At 46.0% G+C, this 18,676-nt stretch overlaps 1 protein-coding gene across 1 annotated transcript in view; it reads left to right on the plus strand.

Annotated features, from left to right (window-relative positions):
• Window positions 1–15,958, plus strand: part of LOC139545107 (A disintegrin and metalloproteinase with thrombospondin motifs 12-like) — a 59,995-nt gene extending 44,037 nt beyond the window's left edge. The window contains exons 16-25 of the mRNA XM_071352511.1: window positions 1,547–1,791; window positions 1,969–2,110; window positions 2,390–2,516; window positions 2,737–2,947; window positions 3,142–4,446; window positions 4,731–4,883; window positions 10,415–10,591; window positions 10,678–10,824; window positions 10,957–11,107; window positions 14,021–15,958. Of these exons, the coding sequence (XP_071208612.1) occupies window positions 1,547–1,791; window positions 1,969–2,110; window positions 2,390–2,516; window positions 2,737–2,947; window positions 3,142–4,446; window positions 4,731–4,883; window positions 10,415–10,591; window positions 10,678–10,824; window positions 10,957–11,107; window positions 14,021–14,136 (2,774 nt within the window). The 3' untranslated portion in view covers window positions 14,137–15,958. The remainder of the gene's footprint in view (window positions 1–1,546; window positions 1,792–1,968; window positions 2,111–2,389; window positions 2,517–2,736; window positions 2,948–3,141; window positions 4,447–4,730; window positions 4,884–10,414; window positions 10,592–10,677; window positions 10,825–10,956; window positions 11,108–14,020) is intronic.
• Window positions 15,959–18,676: the final 2,718 nt, after the last annotated feature.

Here is an 18,676-nt window from a genome sequence, read left to right on the forward strand (position 1 = left end):
TGACTGTCTAAGGCGTGAACGGGGAAGGGCACAGCCACGGGAACAATGGAGATCCCTAAACTAAGGGCGAACAATCTGTCTATAAAATTCCCAGCCGCGCCTGAATCGCCAAGCGCCTTATGCTGGGAATGCGGGGAAAACTCAGGGAAAGAAACATACAAAAACATGTGTGCAACAGAGGGCTCTGGGTGAGAAGGGTGCCGGCTCACCTGGGATGACTCCAGAGTGTCCTTCCTGCTGCCTCAATCCACAGAGTAACCAACCCGGCACCGACCGGCAGTGTGACCTCTGCGGGCACAGATGGTGTACGAGATGGAACCTCCTCCAGTCTCCCTACGCACAGCACCTCCCAGCTCCATGGGCATCGGAGCGGTGGTGCTGGGGGATGGAACCGACAGAGCCCGATCTGGACGTCCGCGGGTGGCCAGCAGGTTATCCAGCCGAATGGACAGGTCCACCAGCTAGTCGAAGGTGAGGGTGGTGTCCCTGCAGGCCAACTCCCGACGGACGTCCTCGCGCAAACTTCAGCGATAGTGGTCGATCAGGGCCCTATCGTTCCATCCCGCGCCGGCGGCCAGGGTCCAAAAATCCATGACGAACTCCTGGGCGCTCCTCGTTCCCTGCCTCAGATGGAAGAGACGTTCACCTCTACCCGCTCTACCCTCGGGTGGATGGTCGAAGACTGCCCGTAAGCGGCGGGTGAAATCTTCAAAATGCTCCAGCGCCGCATCTCCTTCTCCACACACGGCGTTGGCCCACTCCAGGGCTTTCCCAGAGAGGTACGAGACGAGGGCGGACACCTTCTCACGACCTGAAGGAGCCAGGTGGACGGTTGCCAGGTAGAGGTCGAGCTGTAACAGGAAACCCTGGCAGCGTGCAGCCGTCCCGTCATACTCCCGGGGAAGGGCGAGACGAATCTCACTGGGACCGGGTGAAGGGGGGGGCGAGTAGTGGAGACCCTGGTTGTGCTGGTGGAGGTGTTGGAAGAACTCCCTGTCTCTCCCAGCGGTCCATAGTTTGGACAACACGGTCCATGGCGGCGCCGAGATGGTGGAGCATCGCCGCATGCTCCTGGACGCGCTCCTCCACCCCTATTCCAGGGGCACCTGCTCCTGCTGACTCCATATAGTTGGTTGTGGGATTCTGTAATGGGTGCGTAATCGGTTGCAGGGAAGTCAGACGCAGGAGAGCAGAACTTGGTAATAGCCGGAGCAGTTTAATAGCAAAACCAACGTCATAAAAATAACAAGATATTGGGTACAAAAACCCGTCGTGCACCAATAAACACAACACAAGCACTTACAATAAACAATCCCACACAAAGACATGGGGGGAACAGAGGGTTAAATACACAACAAGTGATTGAGGGAATTGAAACCAGGTGTGAGGAAAAACAAGACAAAACACATGGAAAATGAAAAGTGGATCGATGATGGCTAGAAGACCGGCGACGCCAACCGCCAAGCGCCGCCCGAACAAGGAGAGGACCCGACTTCGGCGGAAGTCGTGACACTGATTCCCCTTTTTCTCCATCCTCCTGTCCCAGGCTACGTGGACGTGGGAGTGATCCCAGAGGGGGCTCGTGACATTGTTGTCCAGGAAGTGGAGGAGGCGGGGAACTTCCTGGCTCTGCGGGGTCAGATGTCAGAGGAGTACTTCCTGAATGGCCAGTACATCATCCAATGGAACGGGGAGTACAAGGCAGGCGGAGCCACCTTCTACTATGAACGCAGTGGGAACCTGGAGAACCTTACCTCCTCTGGACCCACCAAACAACCAGTCATGATCCAGGTACACACACCATTTAAACTATAGACACCAAATAAACAGTCAAAATCTAATTACAGACAGCATATAAACTATACACACCAAACACATGAAACCACCCAGCTAGATATTGACCAGCCAGATCAGGATTCAGATGTCATACACACACACTAACAGCTGAGTGTGTTTCCTGTTGTTCAGTTGCTGTACCAGGAGAAGAACCCAGGTATAAAGTACGAGTACACCATCAAGAGGAGCCGCCAGACAGGAAATGAGGTAATCAAGTCGGAGTACAGGTGGAGGCATGGGGCCTGGACAGACTGCAGCACCACATGTGGGCTAGGTGAGTGATTGTCTTTTAAACAACTAATGATATGCTTAACCCTTAAGCTCCTAAATTCATATTCAGCTTTGGTAGGACGGCCATACTCCGTGTGTAGAATATTTGTAGTCCGTGTGTTAACTTGTCAGATATTAAGAGTTGTGGATTGTGTTAACTTTTGGATTTGGATGATATGGACGATGATTGCATTTCAATTCAGAGAGTTAAGCAGTATTGAGAGTTATAGCCTACAGTGTGATTATTCAGGCGGAAACATTCTCTGTGTTCTGTGCCATCCAGGTGAGCAGCAGCAGCCTGTCAGGTGTTTTGAGCTGGAGGTGGGTGTGGTAGATGAGTCTCTGTGTGACCCAGAGAGCCGCCCGGAGGACAGACACCGCAAGTGCAAGAACATGGACTGCCCCGTCAGGTTCCATAGTGTCCCCATTTCTAAGACAACCACTCTATAACACCTGTCTTATTTCTACTCTAGTACTACGTTATTACTGCTGTATCTGGTGTTATTACTGTCTGTTCTAACTTTTAGTACGGTTGTTTTTAGTCTGATTTGCTTCTGAAAATAATATGTGCAGAATACATATTTGTTCAGGACTCCTATCTCACACTCGGTTCCCTCTCCCCCTGGGTAGGTGGTGGGTGGGGGGCTGGCAGCTGTGCTCTGCCACCTGTGGTTCAGGAGGGGTGAGGAAGCGCACAGTGATGTGTGTTCGCACGGTGGCAGGGGAGGAGAGAGTCCTCCACTCTGGGGACTGTAAACAGCTGCTCAAACCCAAACCTGTGGTGCCCTGCAACAGAGACCTGCCCTGTGGACCCAACTGGGCCGTGGGCAGCTGGAGCGCGGTACAGTTATTTTCTCCACCTTTCTCTCCCTCTCTCCCACCCTGTCTCTTCCTGTGTTTCTGGCCATGCCTCTATCCATTCTCCTCTCTAGCTTCCCTATCCTGCCTGTTTTGTAAACCTCTTTCTCTCTCTCTTGCTCTGTCTCTCTCTCTCCTTGTTCTGTTAATAACCTATTTAATCTTTCTCCCTCTCAGTGCCCAGTGACATGTGGTGGTAGCGTGCGCTCCCGGACGGTCACCTGCCTGACCGCACCCAAACGAAAGTGTGACATAGAAACCATGCCTCGCTCCAAGTCTCTATGTGCCCTGCTGAGCTGCCCAAGCGCAGGCCTCCGACGACGTCCAGGACCACCCCCTAAATACCGCCGTGTCTACCCGCCCAAGAGACACCCCACCAGGCAGCCGGTTACACACGCCTGGGGTTCCAGAAGCACCAGCCCCACCGCTACACCCAGAACCATCACTGTGACTGAGAGAACTACAACCCCCATCACCACCTCTACCACCAGGCCCCTTCCATCATCCTCCACAGCTTCTGACATCATCGACGTAGATGGCTATGAGTTGAACCTGATAGTGGGGAAGAATGGGAGTGTAGAGGATGAGAAAGTTTTTTTTATTACGACCAGTCCTACTGAAGAGGAGAACAGAGAGAGGGACATGAGAGAAAAAGGGGAAGAAGAGATAAAGGAGGAGGGGAGTACATCTGGTTTTTTGTTTCCAGACTCGGGGGTGAGGTACACCCCGGGATATGACTATGTAGTGGAGGACGTCATGACAACAGGGAAGGAGGGGCATATAGATTTTGACATTTTTACCACGGCAACCTCTCTCAGGACTCCCAAACAATCACCAGCCACCGTGACCACCACCAGGTTACACCCTACAACTACACCACACACAAGTGTCCAAACAAAAACACTTACAACCCCACACGCAACCAGAGTACTCCGCACTACCTCCCCCTCAACCCCACAAACCAGCACTGGACGCTGGCCCGTGACCACCCGCCACTACCCCCTCACTCGCCCCAAAACCACCCCTTTCATCAACCCTTCCACCCAACGGACAACCAGGGTGCCCCACACCACCCCTACACCCCTGGCACACACGGCAGGGGTGAGGAGTACACCCAAAGTCCGTTACCACAGTAAACAAGCACTGTACCCCACAACAGAAGGCACTTTCCACACTAGAGATGCCCCCTGCTCTACTAGCCCATCATCAGAGGCCCCCCACCCCACTGCGAGGATCATTAAGCTGAAGAAGCCCAGTGAGATCCCAAAGAATGGCAGCTCTGCCCCCCGTTCTAAAATGCCAGGCCTACTGGCTAAGAAGCCTGCCTCGCGTTTTAAAGGCCCCTCCCCTCGTTCAAAAGGTAAAGGTCAGAAGCAGAAACCAGAAAGTCCCGTAGTGACCTTCACCAATGACTATGGCTACCTGAACGCCCAGGAGCCAATCAGCATGGATGTGTTCTGGGTGGTGGGCAACTGGAGCGAGGTGAGTACAGGAGACTGGAGCCCTCTGTTGATGAGCTTAGTGATGATGACCCTATAAAGATACAATGCCTTTTGTTTATTAGAATCCCAGATGTAAGAATGAACCCCATAATAGCGGTGTACAGTCATGGAGAAGACACACGTCTATACTTACTTACAACATACTTTCCTTTGATGAACGAGGGTTTAATATCAGAATTAAATTAAATAAACCAAATCTCTCTTGACCCTCTTACTGATGTTCCGTCTTCCTCTCTCTCTCTTCTCTCCTGTTGTCTGTGTCAGTGTTCTACGTCATGTGGCCTTGGGGCAGTGTGGAGGCCAGTGCTGTGTAGCTCCCAGCAGGAATCGGACTGTGCCAACCTGGAGAGACCGGAACCAGCTCGCACCTGCCACCTGCGCCCCTGTGCCACCTGGCTGAGTGGCAACTGGAGCAAGGTCAGTATCCTGGGTAAACTACGCAAGACAGCAACACGTAACTTATTATGGTGAGCTGATTATACTATACCTCTCTCTCTCTCTCAATTCAATTCAATTCAATTTGCTTTATTGGCATGACATTACAATGTACATATTGCCAAAGCTTACTTTGGAGATTTACAATATTAACATAATTAAAATAATAATAATCAATATTGTCAATGGGACAACAGTAACAACAATAATCAAGGGTCAAAATAACCATACATTTATTTTTTATTTATTTATTTAACCTTTATTTAACATTGAACCATAACAATAAGCATAGTACAGGTTGGTTGGTCTGTCAGACACTGTCCCTCATCTTATGGCAGGCAGCAATGTAGTGCGCTGCCAACCCACATCTGCCAACTCACACGCTGCCAACCCACAAGATTTTTATCAGTAACCATGGTCAAATAGTTTGCCACGGTGTACTGTCGATTTAGGGCCAGATAGCACTGTATTTTACTTTGTGCTTGTGCTTATGTTTTGTTTTAACAGTGTTGTAATTTGGTTTATTCTGATTGATTGGATGTTCTGGTCCTGAGGCTTCAGTGTGTTAGTGGACCAGGTCTGTGAACTCAGCCCCAGGACCAGCTGAATGAGGGGACTCTTTTCTTTGCTCAGCTCTTGGCATTGCAGGGCGTAGTAATGATATGAGTGGGGGTCATTGTATTTGAGATGTTTCCAAAACTGAATTGCTCTTTTTTGGGTTTTTATTATTAGTGGATATTTGCTGGCGCATCAGCATTTGTGGGTTTGATTACAGGCTCAAAATGGCCAGAAACAAATAACTTTCTTATGAATCTTGTCAGTCTATTCTTGTTCTGAGAAATGAAGGCTATTCCATGCGAGAAATTGCCAAGAAACTGAAGATCTCATACAACGCTGTGTACTACTCCCTTCACAGAACAGTGCAAACTGGCTCTAACCAGAATAGAAAGAGGATAATAGTTCAATAGTTCCTGCAAAACACCAGTCTCAACGTCAACAGTGAAGAGGTGACCCCGGGATGATGGGATGCAGGAACGTTCTCCATATGGCCCACCAGAGTACTTGCACCTACCAGTGAGCCTGGTTTCTTTAAAGGAAAAGAGTACACAAAATGACCAAGAGTCCCACAATACAGACAACTCTTCGTGTCAATCCTGTATTGCCGCTTTGCTGGTGAGAGCCCAGCTCTTCCTAGTGGCATAGGCTCAGGAAGAGGTGACTCGAACGTCTTCGGCAGCCTTTGGGGCAGGTCGGGAAGCCTCAGGTTCTCTCGGCAATAAGTCCATCGAGAGCCTCCGGGATGACTCCGAGGCAAGTGAGATCCCTGGGCATGCGAGCCAAATTCCAAATTCCTCTCCCTCCGTTGTTCCCGTAATCACCCATCGATACGGATGGTCAAAGCGATGAGGGAATCGAGCTCCGTAGGTAACTCCCAGGCTGCAAGCTCGTCCTTGACCTCCTCCAAGACGCCGAGCAGGAACATATCGAAAGTGCCTCTGGATTCCAAGCACTCTCCGCTGCCAACGTGCGGAAATCCACCGCATAATCAGCTACACTGAGGGAGTCCTGCCGATGCTGGATTAGCTTCCGTGCAGCCTCTCGCCCGGAGAACGGGGCATCAAAGACCTTCCTCACTTCCCCCACAAACCCCTCCATATGGCCGGCGCATATGGCCGCTGTTGCTCCCACACCGCAGTAGACCAGGTGAGAGCCCTCCCGAACATCAGCGTGATGAGGTAGGCTATCTTGCATACCAATGGTGGCTCCCTGGGTGGAGATGACGTTGCTCTGCTGGGTCAGTCATGGCCAGTTCGTTCTATCAGGAATCAAAGTAAGACCCAGATGCAGACCGTGTCGAAGTAACAATGTTTATTACAGCAACAGAGGCAAAGGAACGGGACGGCAGGCAGGCTCAGGGTCAGGTCAGGCAGAGGTTGGTAATCCAGAGCTGGGGCAAAGGTACAGGAGGGCAGGCAGGCTCAGGGGCAGGCAGAGTGGTCAGGCGGGTGGGTACATGGTCAGGACAGGCAAGGGTAAAAAACCAGGAGGACGAGAAAACTGGGGAAAAGCAGGAGCTGACACAAAAATGTTGGTTGGCTTGACAAACCGGCCACAGACAAACAGAGAACACAGGTATAAATACACAGGGTATAATGGGGAAGATGGGCAACACCTGGAGGGGGATGGAGACAATCACAAAGACAGGTGAAACAGATTAGGGTGTGGCATTTACTCAAAACATTGTGCTTATTTAGGAAGTTTAGGACAGAAAACCTTCCCTATGTTACTGTTCACACAAATGCCTCTGTAATTGTTCTTAAAGATTGGGGTTATGAGTCCTTGATTCCAGATTTCAGGGAAATAACCTACACTTAGGATCAAATTAAACAGTTTTAATATAGCCAATTGAAATTTTGCACTAGTGAATTTGAGCATCTCATTTAGGATTCCATCAGGTCTGCATGCTAATTTTTAAATTTGAGGGCCTGAATTTTCTTATAGAGCTCCTGGTCAGTAATTAAGGAGTCCATTGGATTTTAATTGTCTTTTATAGCTTTTTCTAATCCATTCAACTTCTCATGAATATGGCATTGCATCAATTTGAACTGTGTTGTAGAGTGTTTTAAAATGTGCGGTCACCATTATGTATTGCTAATTCCTCTAGTTTAAATTTTTTTAAGAAATACAGTGACTACTAACTACTGAGTTGTTCAGAGTGATAAACAGGATAACAGTCAGAAATACAGTAACTACTAACTACTGAGTTGTTCAGAGTGATAAACAGGATAACAGTCAGAAATACAGTAACTACTAACTACTGAGTTGTTCAGAGTGATAAACAGGATAACAGTCAGAAATACAGTAACTACTGAGTTGTTCAGAGTGAGATAAACAGGATAACAGTCAGAAATACAGTAACTACTAACTACTGAGTTGTTCAGAGTGATAAACAGGATAACAGTCAGAAATACAGTAACTACTGAGTTGTTCAGAGTGAGATAAACAGTATAACAGTCAGAAATACAGTAACTACTAACTACTAAGTGGTTCAGAGTGAGATAAACAGTATAACAGTCAGAAATAAAGTAACTACTAACTACTAAGTGGTTCAGAGTGAGATAAACAGTATAACAGCAAACATCTGCTCCCTTTTTCTTTTTTCCTTCTTCCTATATATCGAACAGCACAATAGCTGTGTGTGTGTGTGTGTGTGTGTGTGTGTGTGTGTGTGTGTGTGTGTGTGTGTGTGTGTGTGTGTGTGTGTGTGTGTGTGTGTGTGTGTGTGTGTGTGTGTGTGTGTGTGTGTGTGTGTGTGTGTGTGTGTTTAGTGCAGTTTAGTGCAGATTTATTGGAGGAGCTGTTTAATCTCACTCAATCCTACAGAGTTCTCCTGTCCTCTGAGGGCCTCCGCGTAACTGCGCTGGTCCTGCTGTTGGGCCTTGTGGAGGGGAGCGGGGCCAGGTCTGGGCCGGGGGGCTGACTCTCTGGTCTGGTAGAGGTGGTGGTCTGGTGTGGGGTAGTAGGCTGGGCCCGGTCCAGTCTGGCTGCGCCAATGGAGGTGGTGATGCTCTGATGGTGGGTGGGGCCTGTGGGGTGCGCTGGGTCTGGTGGGGCGTTAAGGGGGCCTGGGGCTCCGTAGTGGTGCAGGGGTCTGGTAGGGGTCTCTGGGTGGTCCTCTGTCCCGTGCGGTATGGGATGTTTGTCTACCAAGTGCCACGTCCTTTAGAGACTTGGCAAACATCCCTACTGTCTACTTCCTCAGGTGGGAGTAGTCATGCAAATGCTCTGGGGTGAGTAGGCCACACCCTTTGGTGATGTCAGCATTGCTTTCTGAATGGTATGAGGATATATATTATTTTTTTCACCTTTATTTCACCAGGTAGGCTAGTTGAGAATAAGTTCTCATTTGCAACTGCGACCTGGCCAAGATAAAGCAAAGCAGTTTGACACAGACAACAACACAGAGTTACACATGGAATATCAAATCAAATCAAATCAAGTTTATTTTATATAGCCCTTCGTACATCAGCTAATATCTCGAAGTGCTGTACAGAAACCCAGCCTAAAACCCCAAACAGCAAGCAATGCAGGTGTAGAAGCACGGTGGCTAGGAAAAACTCCCTAGAAAGGCCAAAACCTAGGAAGAAAACTAGAGAGGAACCAGGCTATGAGGGGTGGCCAGTCCTCTTCTGGCTGTGCCGGGTGGAGATTATAACAGAACATGGCCAAGATGTTCAAAATGTTCATAAGTGACAAGCATGGTCAAATAATAATCAGGAATAAATGTCAGTTGGCTTTTCATAGCCGATCATTAAGAGTTGAAAACAGCAGGTCTGGGACAGGTAGGGGTTCCATAACCGCAGGCAGAACAGTTGAAACTGGAATAGCAGCAAGGCCAGGTGGACTGGGGACAGCAAGGAGTCATCATGCCCGGTAGTCCTGACGTATGGTCCTAGGGCTCAGGTCCTCCGAGAGAGAGAAAGAAAGAGAGAAGGAGAGAATTAGAGAGAGCCAAGATTTTCAAAATGTTCATAAATGACAAGCATGGTCAAATAATAATCAGGAATAAACAAACGTACAATCAATAATACAGTAGGAAAATCTATATACAGCATGTGCAAATGAGGTAGGATAAGAGAGGTAAGGCAATAAATAGGCCATGGTGGCGAAGTAATTACAATATAGCAGTTAACACTGGAATGGTAGATGTGCTGAAGATGAATGTGCAAGTAGAGATACTGGGGTGCAAGTAGAGATACTGGGGTGCAAAGGAGCAAGATAAATAAATAAATACAGTATGGGGATGAGGTAGATTGGATAGGCTAATTACAGATGAGCTATGTACAGGTGCAGTGATCTGTGAGCTGCTCTGACAGCTGGTGCTTAAAGCTAGTGAGGGAGGTAAAAGTCTCCAGCTTCAGAGATTTTTGCAGTTCGTTCCAGTCATTGGCAGCAGAGAACTGGAAGGAGAGGCGGCCAAAGGAAGAATTGGATGAAAGTCTTTGTGGGGCAGCAGAGTGGAGATGGTGATGTGGGAGATGGGGAACCACTCAGAGGCCCTCTCTGCTACTCTGTTGACCAGGCTGCCTATACTGTCCTGCTCCTCTCGTAGGTTGTTGGTGCTGGTGTGAATAATAATGTGGCCTGGTGTGCCAAAGTCAGGCTGGGACAGGATGTGGAGTGCATCCTGAGTTTTTGGGCACCATCTCTCTCTCTCTCTCATTCTCTCATTTTCTCTCTGTCAATCTCTAATTCTCTCATTCTATGTCTCTCATTCTCTAATTCTCTCATTCTTGCATTCTCTCTCCCTGTCTCTTTCTCTCTCTCTCTCCCTCTCTCTCTCTCTCTCTCTCTTTCTCTCATTCTCTCTCTCTCTCTTATTCTCTCTCTGTGTCTCCTCTCTCTCTCTCATTATCTTATTCTTTCTCTCGCTCATTCTCTCTCTCCCACCCTCTCTCTCATTCTCTCTCTCTCCCACCCTCTCTCTCATTCTCCCCCCTCTCTCTCCGTAGTGTCCAGAGCGATGTGAGGTGGTGGGGAGGAGGCAGCGTGAGGTGCAGTGTGTGGATGGGCAGAAGGGACATCCACTGAGACCATTCCACTGCCAAGCTCTTTCCTCCAGACCCCCCAGCACCCTGTCCTGTCGTCCCCAACCCTGCCAGCCCTGGAGAACTTCCCCCTGGGGACAGGTACACACACACATTATCACATGTTGACTGGCTTGGTCCATATGAATTACAATATGATTGTTAATATAAACTCCTTTCATCCCCAGTGTTCTCGTAGCTGTGGTGGTGGATTGTGGGAGCGGCTGGTGTACTGCCCTGAGCCGCAGCGCTGTAGCTCCACCCAGAGGCCAAACGACACAGAGACCTGCAACCTGCAGCCCTGCAGCTACTGGGACCCGCAGGACTGGGAGAAGGTAATGGCACAGGGGAACATACTTACTTACAGTTTGCGCCTTTTACATGTTCAGAGTGTGCATTGCATGGTACGGTGTGTCATTGGGGACTAGTGTGTGTGAGTAATGTCTGTTGTCTTCTGTGTGTGTCAGTGCTCTGTGAGTTGTGGCGGGGGGATGCAGCATCGCGTGGTGGTGTGTGTCGTTGAGGACTCTAGCTCTGTGGAGAACAGTCTTTGTGACCAGAGCAACAGGCCTGACACAATCAGGACATGCAACTTGCAGGAGTGTAAGACTAACACAGGTAAGACAAACACAGGTACGACTAACACAGGTACGACTAACACAGGTAAGACAAATACAGGTACGACAAACACAGGTACGACTAACACAGGTACGACTAACACAGGTAAGACAAATACAGGTACGACAAACACAGGTACGACTAACACAGGGACGACTAACACAGGTAAGACTACACAGGTACGACTAACACAGGTACCAATAACAGAGGTACGACTAACACAGGTACCACTAACAGAGGTACGACTAACACAGGTAAGACTATAACAGGTAAAACTAACACAGGTACGACTAACACAGGTAAGACAAATACAGGTGCGACTAACACAGGTACGACTAACACAGGTCAGACTATAACAGGTAAAGCTAACACAGGTACGACTAACACCGGTAAGACAAATACAGGTATGACTAACACAGGTACGACTAACACAGGTAAGACTATAACAGGTAAAACTAACACAGGTACGACTAACACAGGTACGACTAACACAGATAAGACTATAACAGGTAAAACTAACACAGGTACGACTAACACAGGTAAGACTAACACAGGTATGACTAACACAGGTAAGACTACACAGGTACGACTAACACAGGTAAGACTAACAAAGGTAAGACTAACACGGGTACGACTAACACAGGTAAGACTAACACAGGTACGACTAACACAGGTACGACTAACACAGGTAAGACTAACACAGGTACGACTAACACAGGTACGACTAACACAGGTACGACTAACACAGGTAAGACTAACACAGGTACGACTAACACAGGTACGACTAACACAGGTAAGACTAACACAGGTACGACTAACACAGGTACGACTAACACAGGTAAGACTAACAAAGGTAAGACTAACACAGGTAAGACAAATACAGGTACGACAAACACAGGTACGACTAACACAGGTAAGGCTAACAAAGGTAAGACTAACACAGGTACGACTAACACAGGTAAGACAAATACAGGTAAGACTAACACAGGTAAGACTAACACAGGTACCAATAACAGAGGTACGACTAACACAGGTAAGGCTAACACAGGTAAGACTAACACAGGTACCAATAACAGAGGTACGACTAACACAGGTAAGACTAACACAGGTAAGGCTAACACAGGTAAGACAAATACAGGTGCGACTAACACAGGTACGACTAACACAGGTAAGGCTAACACAGGTAAGACTAACACAGGTAAGACTAACACAGGTAAGGCTAACACAGGTAAGACTTCCTGATGGTTCTTTAGCAGGATATGTCATATTAAGATGAAGGAATAGTTACTGCAATACTGAAGCTGTTTTTGTTTTATATACAGCTCTGGAAAATATTAAGAGACCACTGCAAAATTATCAGTTTCTTTGGTTTTTACTATTTATAAGTATGTGTTTGGGTAAAATGAAAATGTTTGTTTTATTCTATAAACTACTGACAACATTTCTCACAAATTCCCCCCAAAAATATTGTAATTTGAGGATTTATTTGCAGAAAATGACAATTGGTCAAAATAACAAAAAAATGTGTTGTCAGACCTCGAATAATGCAAAGAAAATAAGATCATTTTTAAACAACACAATACTAATGTTGTAACTTAGGAAGAGTTCAGAAATCAATATTTGGTGGAATAACCCTGATTTTCAATCACAGCTTTCATGCGTCTTAGCATGCTCTCCACCAGTCTTTCACATTGATGTTGGGTGACTTTATGCCACTCCTGGCGTAAAACTTCAAGCAGCTTGGCTTTGTTTGATGGTTTGTGACCATCCATCTTCCTCTTGACCACATTCCAGAGGTTTTCAATGGGGTTCAGGTCTGAAGATTGGGCTGGCCATGACAGGGTCTTAATCCTCCACCAAATTTCACAGTGGGGGCGAGACACCGTGGCTTGTAGGCCTCTCCAGGTCTCGCACCCACTGTGAAATTTGGTGGAGGATCGGTGATGATCTGGGGGTGCTTCAGCAAGGCTGGAATCAGGCAGATTTGTCTTTGTGAAGGACGCATGAATCAAGCCACGTGCAATGTTGTCCCGGAAGAAATCTTGCTTCCTTCTGCTCTGACAATGTTCCCCAACTCTGAGGATTGTTTTTTCCAGCAGGACAATGCTCCGTGCCACACAGCCAGGTCAATCAAGGTGTGGATGGAGGACCACCAGATCAAGACCCTGTCATGACCAGCCCAATCTCCAGACCTGAACCCCATTGAAAACCTCTGGAATGTGATCAAGAGGAAGATGGATGGTTACAAGCCATCAAACAAAGCCGAGCTGCTTGAAGTTTTACACCAGAAGTGGCATAAAGTCACCCAACATCAATGTGAAAGACTGGTGGAGAGCATGCCAAGACGCATGAAAGCTGTGATTGAAAATCAGGGTTATTCCACCAAATATTGATTTCTGAACTCTTCCTAAGTTACAACATTAGTATTGTGTTGTTTAAAAATGTTCTTATTTTCTTTGCATTATTCGAGGTCTGACAAACCTGCATATTTTTTGTTATTTTGACCAATTGTCATTTTCTGCAAATAAAAGCTCTAAATTACAATATTGTATTTGGAATTTGGGAGAAATGTTGTCAGTAGTTTATAGAATAAAACAAAAATGTTCATTTTACCCAAACACACACCTAAAAATAGTAAAACCAGAGAAACTGATAATTTTGCAGTGGTCTCTTAATTTTTTCCAGAGCTGTATATGCTGTTGATTGACATACAGTACAGCAGGTAGCCTAGCCGTTAAGAGCGCTAGGCCGGTAACCGAAAGGTTGCTCGTTTAAATCCCCAAGCCAGCTAGGTGAAAAAGATGTCGATGTGCCCTTAAGCAAGGTACTAAACTGTAGTTGCTCTGTTTTTTTTTATTTATTGCGGTTGACCTAAATCCGTGTTTTGTTCTGTCCTTGGTGTTGGTTGTATAGGTCTGCTGTGTAGGAAGAACAGCATGTCGTCTCGGTTCTGTGACAAGTTGAAGCTACTGGGCCGCTGCTCCCTCAGGTCCATCCAGAAACAGTGCTGTGTCACCTGTAGAGGGTAAACTCTGACCCGCACTACACCCATCTCATGGACCCCTCTCATACAAAATGCACACGTACAGGGCTTCCACACTGCGATCCTATTGGTGGATTTCATCTCTAGTGCAATCAGCCGACAGCAGCCTTTTCACCATCATCATCATAATAACCCCCACAAACTGTCGTTATCTTCATTGGGCAGAAATTCATGGAGCTATGGTACTGTGTACTGCTGCTGTGTGCAGTTTGTCTTAGCCAGTCTTGCACCTTCCCAGCTCTTCCAGGGTATCAGGCCTCCAGCTGCCTCTAAAGAGTTAGTTATGTCAACTTCTCTCCAATATCCCACCTGCTTTCCAATACGGATGAATGTCACTCAGAATGTATACCTGTGTAATCGGCTGCCATGTTGTTTTCTATTCAACGTTCCCCCACCACAGAAATGATGATGACATCCGGTAACACTGTGTTTACATCCCCCTTTCAGCTGGTATTTGCCTGATATTTACAAAGACATTAGGATGTGACAATGGGTATTTTCTGATACTTAATTAATCCCCAAAACAAACAAATTTGATAATTATTATGTCATCAACATTTTCCATGTCACTTCTGAGCAGGGATTGGCAAAAACGACAAAATACAATAACAAAGTACCATAAAGATCAATGTATCAAAATAAACCACAAAATACTTGAATTTTGAAATGTCTTTAATTAAAATACATGTATTTTGTATTTTATAATACAGAAGCACTTAGCTGGCCCGAACAGCAACAACATTCTCAGTAACGGTTACAGAAACGTTTTACTTGCTATAACTGTGATATGTTGTTGTTAATTTGCACTGACTGTATGTCACTCTGGATAAAAGTGTCTGCTAAATAACCAAAATGTAAATGTATATGTGAAAATGAACATACCAAAATGAACTGCAAAGCACACTGGGTATTATTATTGGCCTTGTTTCAGGGTCACGTCTAGATGGGATACAGCTTAACCTAATTCTCCTAACCTGCTTGCGTAAATTCTCCTAAACCTTCTACAAATGTCAATTTTGACAAAAGCTGTATCCCTTCTAGACAAACGTTGTTTCGGGGCGGAGCTTATTCACATAACACTCAGCTTGCTTTGCAATTGTCCATTTTTACATACACATTTATATTTAGCTAATTTAGCAGATGATCTTATCACCCCATAGTGCCATCAGACTTCTGATACCAATGCAGAGTGATAGGGGGCCACAAAATGGTGAATCGCTATAACAAAAAAAAAGTATTTTGAAAATACAAATTACAGTTTTCAAAAGGATCTTGGTAAAAACACATTGGAGTGTAGTTCAGTCCAGTGTAATACAAATTACACAATACTCAGAAGTATTTTAAATACTTCCCATCTCTGCTTCTAAGAAAATGCTGGGTAAATAGTAGACTATGCAATAAAGATTCATGTTTTTGTCTAGTGTTTTTTAAATTGTGTTATTGTGGGGGTTTTCTGTGTTATTTCTCTCGTTCTAAGAGCTCTCGGGCGTACTGTGGCTCTGAAAAGTGATTTACCTGAGGCACAGATCTGGGATCAGCTTACGGTCTCCCCAAATCCTAACTTTAACCATGAGGGGAAAACATAAAACTGACCCTAGATTAGTGTCTCTGGGTAACGTCATCCTACTCTAGTGCTGTATATCTATCCTGTGGTGCCCCTCCCCATTATTAGGCTGGCCAATGAGAATGAGTTGTTGCAGGTCATCCCTCTCAGGCCTCAGTTAAGATTGCCGATGTGTTTATATGATATTGTACAGGTGCTATTATCTTTATACAAACCTTCAGCAATAAATGCAATGATGAAAGAAGCGTTTGGTGTGACTGCTTTGAATGTCCATCAAGATGATATCATTCATTTTCACTGTTATTTCCCTGCAGTACCCCATCATCAGGTATTAGTTTGGAGGTTGCAGCCTTCTTGTGATTGTGGTGTCCAAAAAATGGGTTTGTGTGTGTGTGTGTGTTTTGATGGGATGATGTTATGTAGTCCGAGTCCTGCCTGGCCCGTGGTGCCTCTGGTTGTCTATGTTGTCCTGACAGTATCGGTGAGATACGAGCCATGTGGTCGATCTAGGAGGAAATGAAGAGGAGGATGTTATTGGTGGTAATACTCTTCAAACAGCAAAGCTTTAACACTGGCCTCAGGCTCATGACGTCAGGGGATACCAGCTTCTCTCATCAACCACAACTGGTTTTATAGTTGGCAAGGTAAACAGGATACATTCTATAACAAGGTGTTTCGTGGCATTGTACATTTTCTAGTACAATTTACTGTCATGATTGCACATGCTAAACAGGAGTAATTAATGGAATGGAATTTGGACTGGAGTTAGCATTCATCTGAATAAGTACACTTGTTAGGATCAGGGGTATTCAACTCTTACGCTACGAGGTCCGGAGCCTGCTGCTTTTCTGTTTTAACTGATATTTAATTGCACCCACCTGGTGTTCCAGGTCTAAACCAGTCCATGTTCAGAGAGGAACAATGAAAAACACAGTTATTGGTGGTAATACTCTTCAAATAGCAAAGCTTTAACTTCAAGCTACAGATGTAGCATGTTAATTTGGTTGCAAGAGAACTTCTGGTTGCAAGAGAACTTTCCTGTATTGCAGGATATGTAAAAGTTGTAGTGTACTTGAGGTTTAAAAATGCTTCTTAATATTGTAATTTCCACTTTGAAATTTCAGACTTGATTTTACCTACCGAAAAATTGATCAGCACCTACAAAAATGTACATGAAATATAATCCACGTAGTAATTATAATTTCTTGTTGCTGCAGGATTTTTTTCCCGCTGTAGCAAACTGGCTCAAATTAAGATCCTACACCTGTAGCTAATCACTGAATGTTTTCAACTGAGAATATTCCCCGTCACCTTTGTTTCAGGAACCATGTTGAACTCCTCTGTCCCAGATAACCTGAGACTATGCCAGAAGCTAGTCAGCAGTAACGGTACACCGGCCCAATGTGGAGCACAGTGTCATAGATACAGTCAGTGTGTGTATGCGTGTGTGTGTGTTAATAACGGAGCTGTCTCCATCCAACTGTAGGCCTATTACCAAACCCCATCTCTCTTACTGCTGTGATGTCATAGTGTATTGGGTTGAGTCTGTAGTAACTGCACAATGGAAAGAATCTCGGTTTCCTTCTTTCCTAGTCACTGCACTCCACGCTGCACTCCATGCTGAATAGTTCTTCATTAGGCAGCCCCCCGCATCTCTCATTAAACCTAACCTCAGAGGGGTTAGGTTTAATGCGGAAGACACATTTCAGTTGAATGCATTCAGTAACTGACTAGGTATCCCCCTTTCCCTTTCTCAAGACTCGTCCTGACCTGCAAAAATATTCAGTCATTTAAAATAATAAAATGTGCCCTTTAGCAGATGCTTTGATCCAAAGCAACTTCCTGTCACGCATGCATACATTTCACGTATGGTTGGCCCCAGGAATCAAACCCATAACCCTGGCAGAGCAAGCACCATGCTCTACCAACTGAGCTACACCGAACTAGGCTCAAGTCAGGACTAAGCTTAATCTGGGTCCGGGAAGCAGCCCTTTATGTTTAGATCTCTTTAGTTCGTAGATTTAAAAAGATCATCTTTGGTACATTTTCACTTGACATCATACCGTATTAGAAGCCAATAATATTATTCTATCTTGGTCTGTCCATTTTAGTTCTGATGATGAAATTAATGTTTGGGATCTGTGTTAATGTTACTGCTTTGTTATCAAAGTAATGACAACCACTGCTCGATACAGGTGAGTGAATCCATTCTATGACCTGTAAATAAACTCCTCTAGCCTGCTGTAACCGACCTTCGGGTTGCAGACAGGCTGATGATGTGACCGTCCATCCCTAATGGGAGATAACATGGCAAACATCTATCGCTCAGCGTAAAACAGGAAACAGCAACCTCATCTGGGTTACCAGACACCCCACCACCACACACCGGTCTGGGACACTCATCAAATATTGACATTTGATGGCTGGCTTAAAGGGCCTCAGGTCACCTATAAGACTAGAACAACAGTTGCCAAGGAAGGTGTCTCTGCGTACTGTTGAACGTGACTAGTTCAACAACATGATGAATGTAAAGAATGTAAAGAACAATGCTTGCTTTCTGTTAACAAATGAATGGAAAACAATTAGTAACCAATTTCAGGGGCCTTTTCATCACCTATCAAGGTGAAGTGAGAATAGGAATGGATGCGTAGGTCGGCCGAGGCGGGGCCCAGTCCCTCCTATCTGGGACCCATCAGACTGTGTGTCCTCAGGCAGTAACACAGGCATCCCTGTCTGTACTGTACTGTACCAGGCCTGTTCCTTTATTAAAGTCTCCACCACAGCCTTCTCTGACCCAGGCAGCACGCACAGAGTACAGCAGGCCTGGGGCCCAGACATCATATCTACGGTTGGCTCTCACTGATGGAATATTCTAGAATGCAACTTTCCAGGAGAATGAGATTTGCCTTAGCTTCACCTAAGTAGTGTAACAATGAACTAAATGTCAGTATCCCTCATTACT

The sequence above is a fragment of the Salvelinus alpinus genome, chromosome 19 (genome assembly GCF_045679555.1).
Source record: "Salvelinus alpinus chromosome 19, SLU_Salpinus.1, whole genome shotgun sequence".
Lineage (NCBI taxonomy): Eukaryota > Metazoa > Chordata > Actinopteri > Salmoniformes > Salmonidae > Salvelinus > Salvelinus alpinus.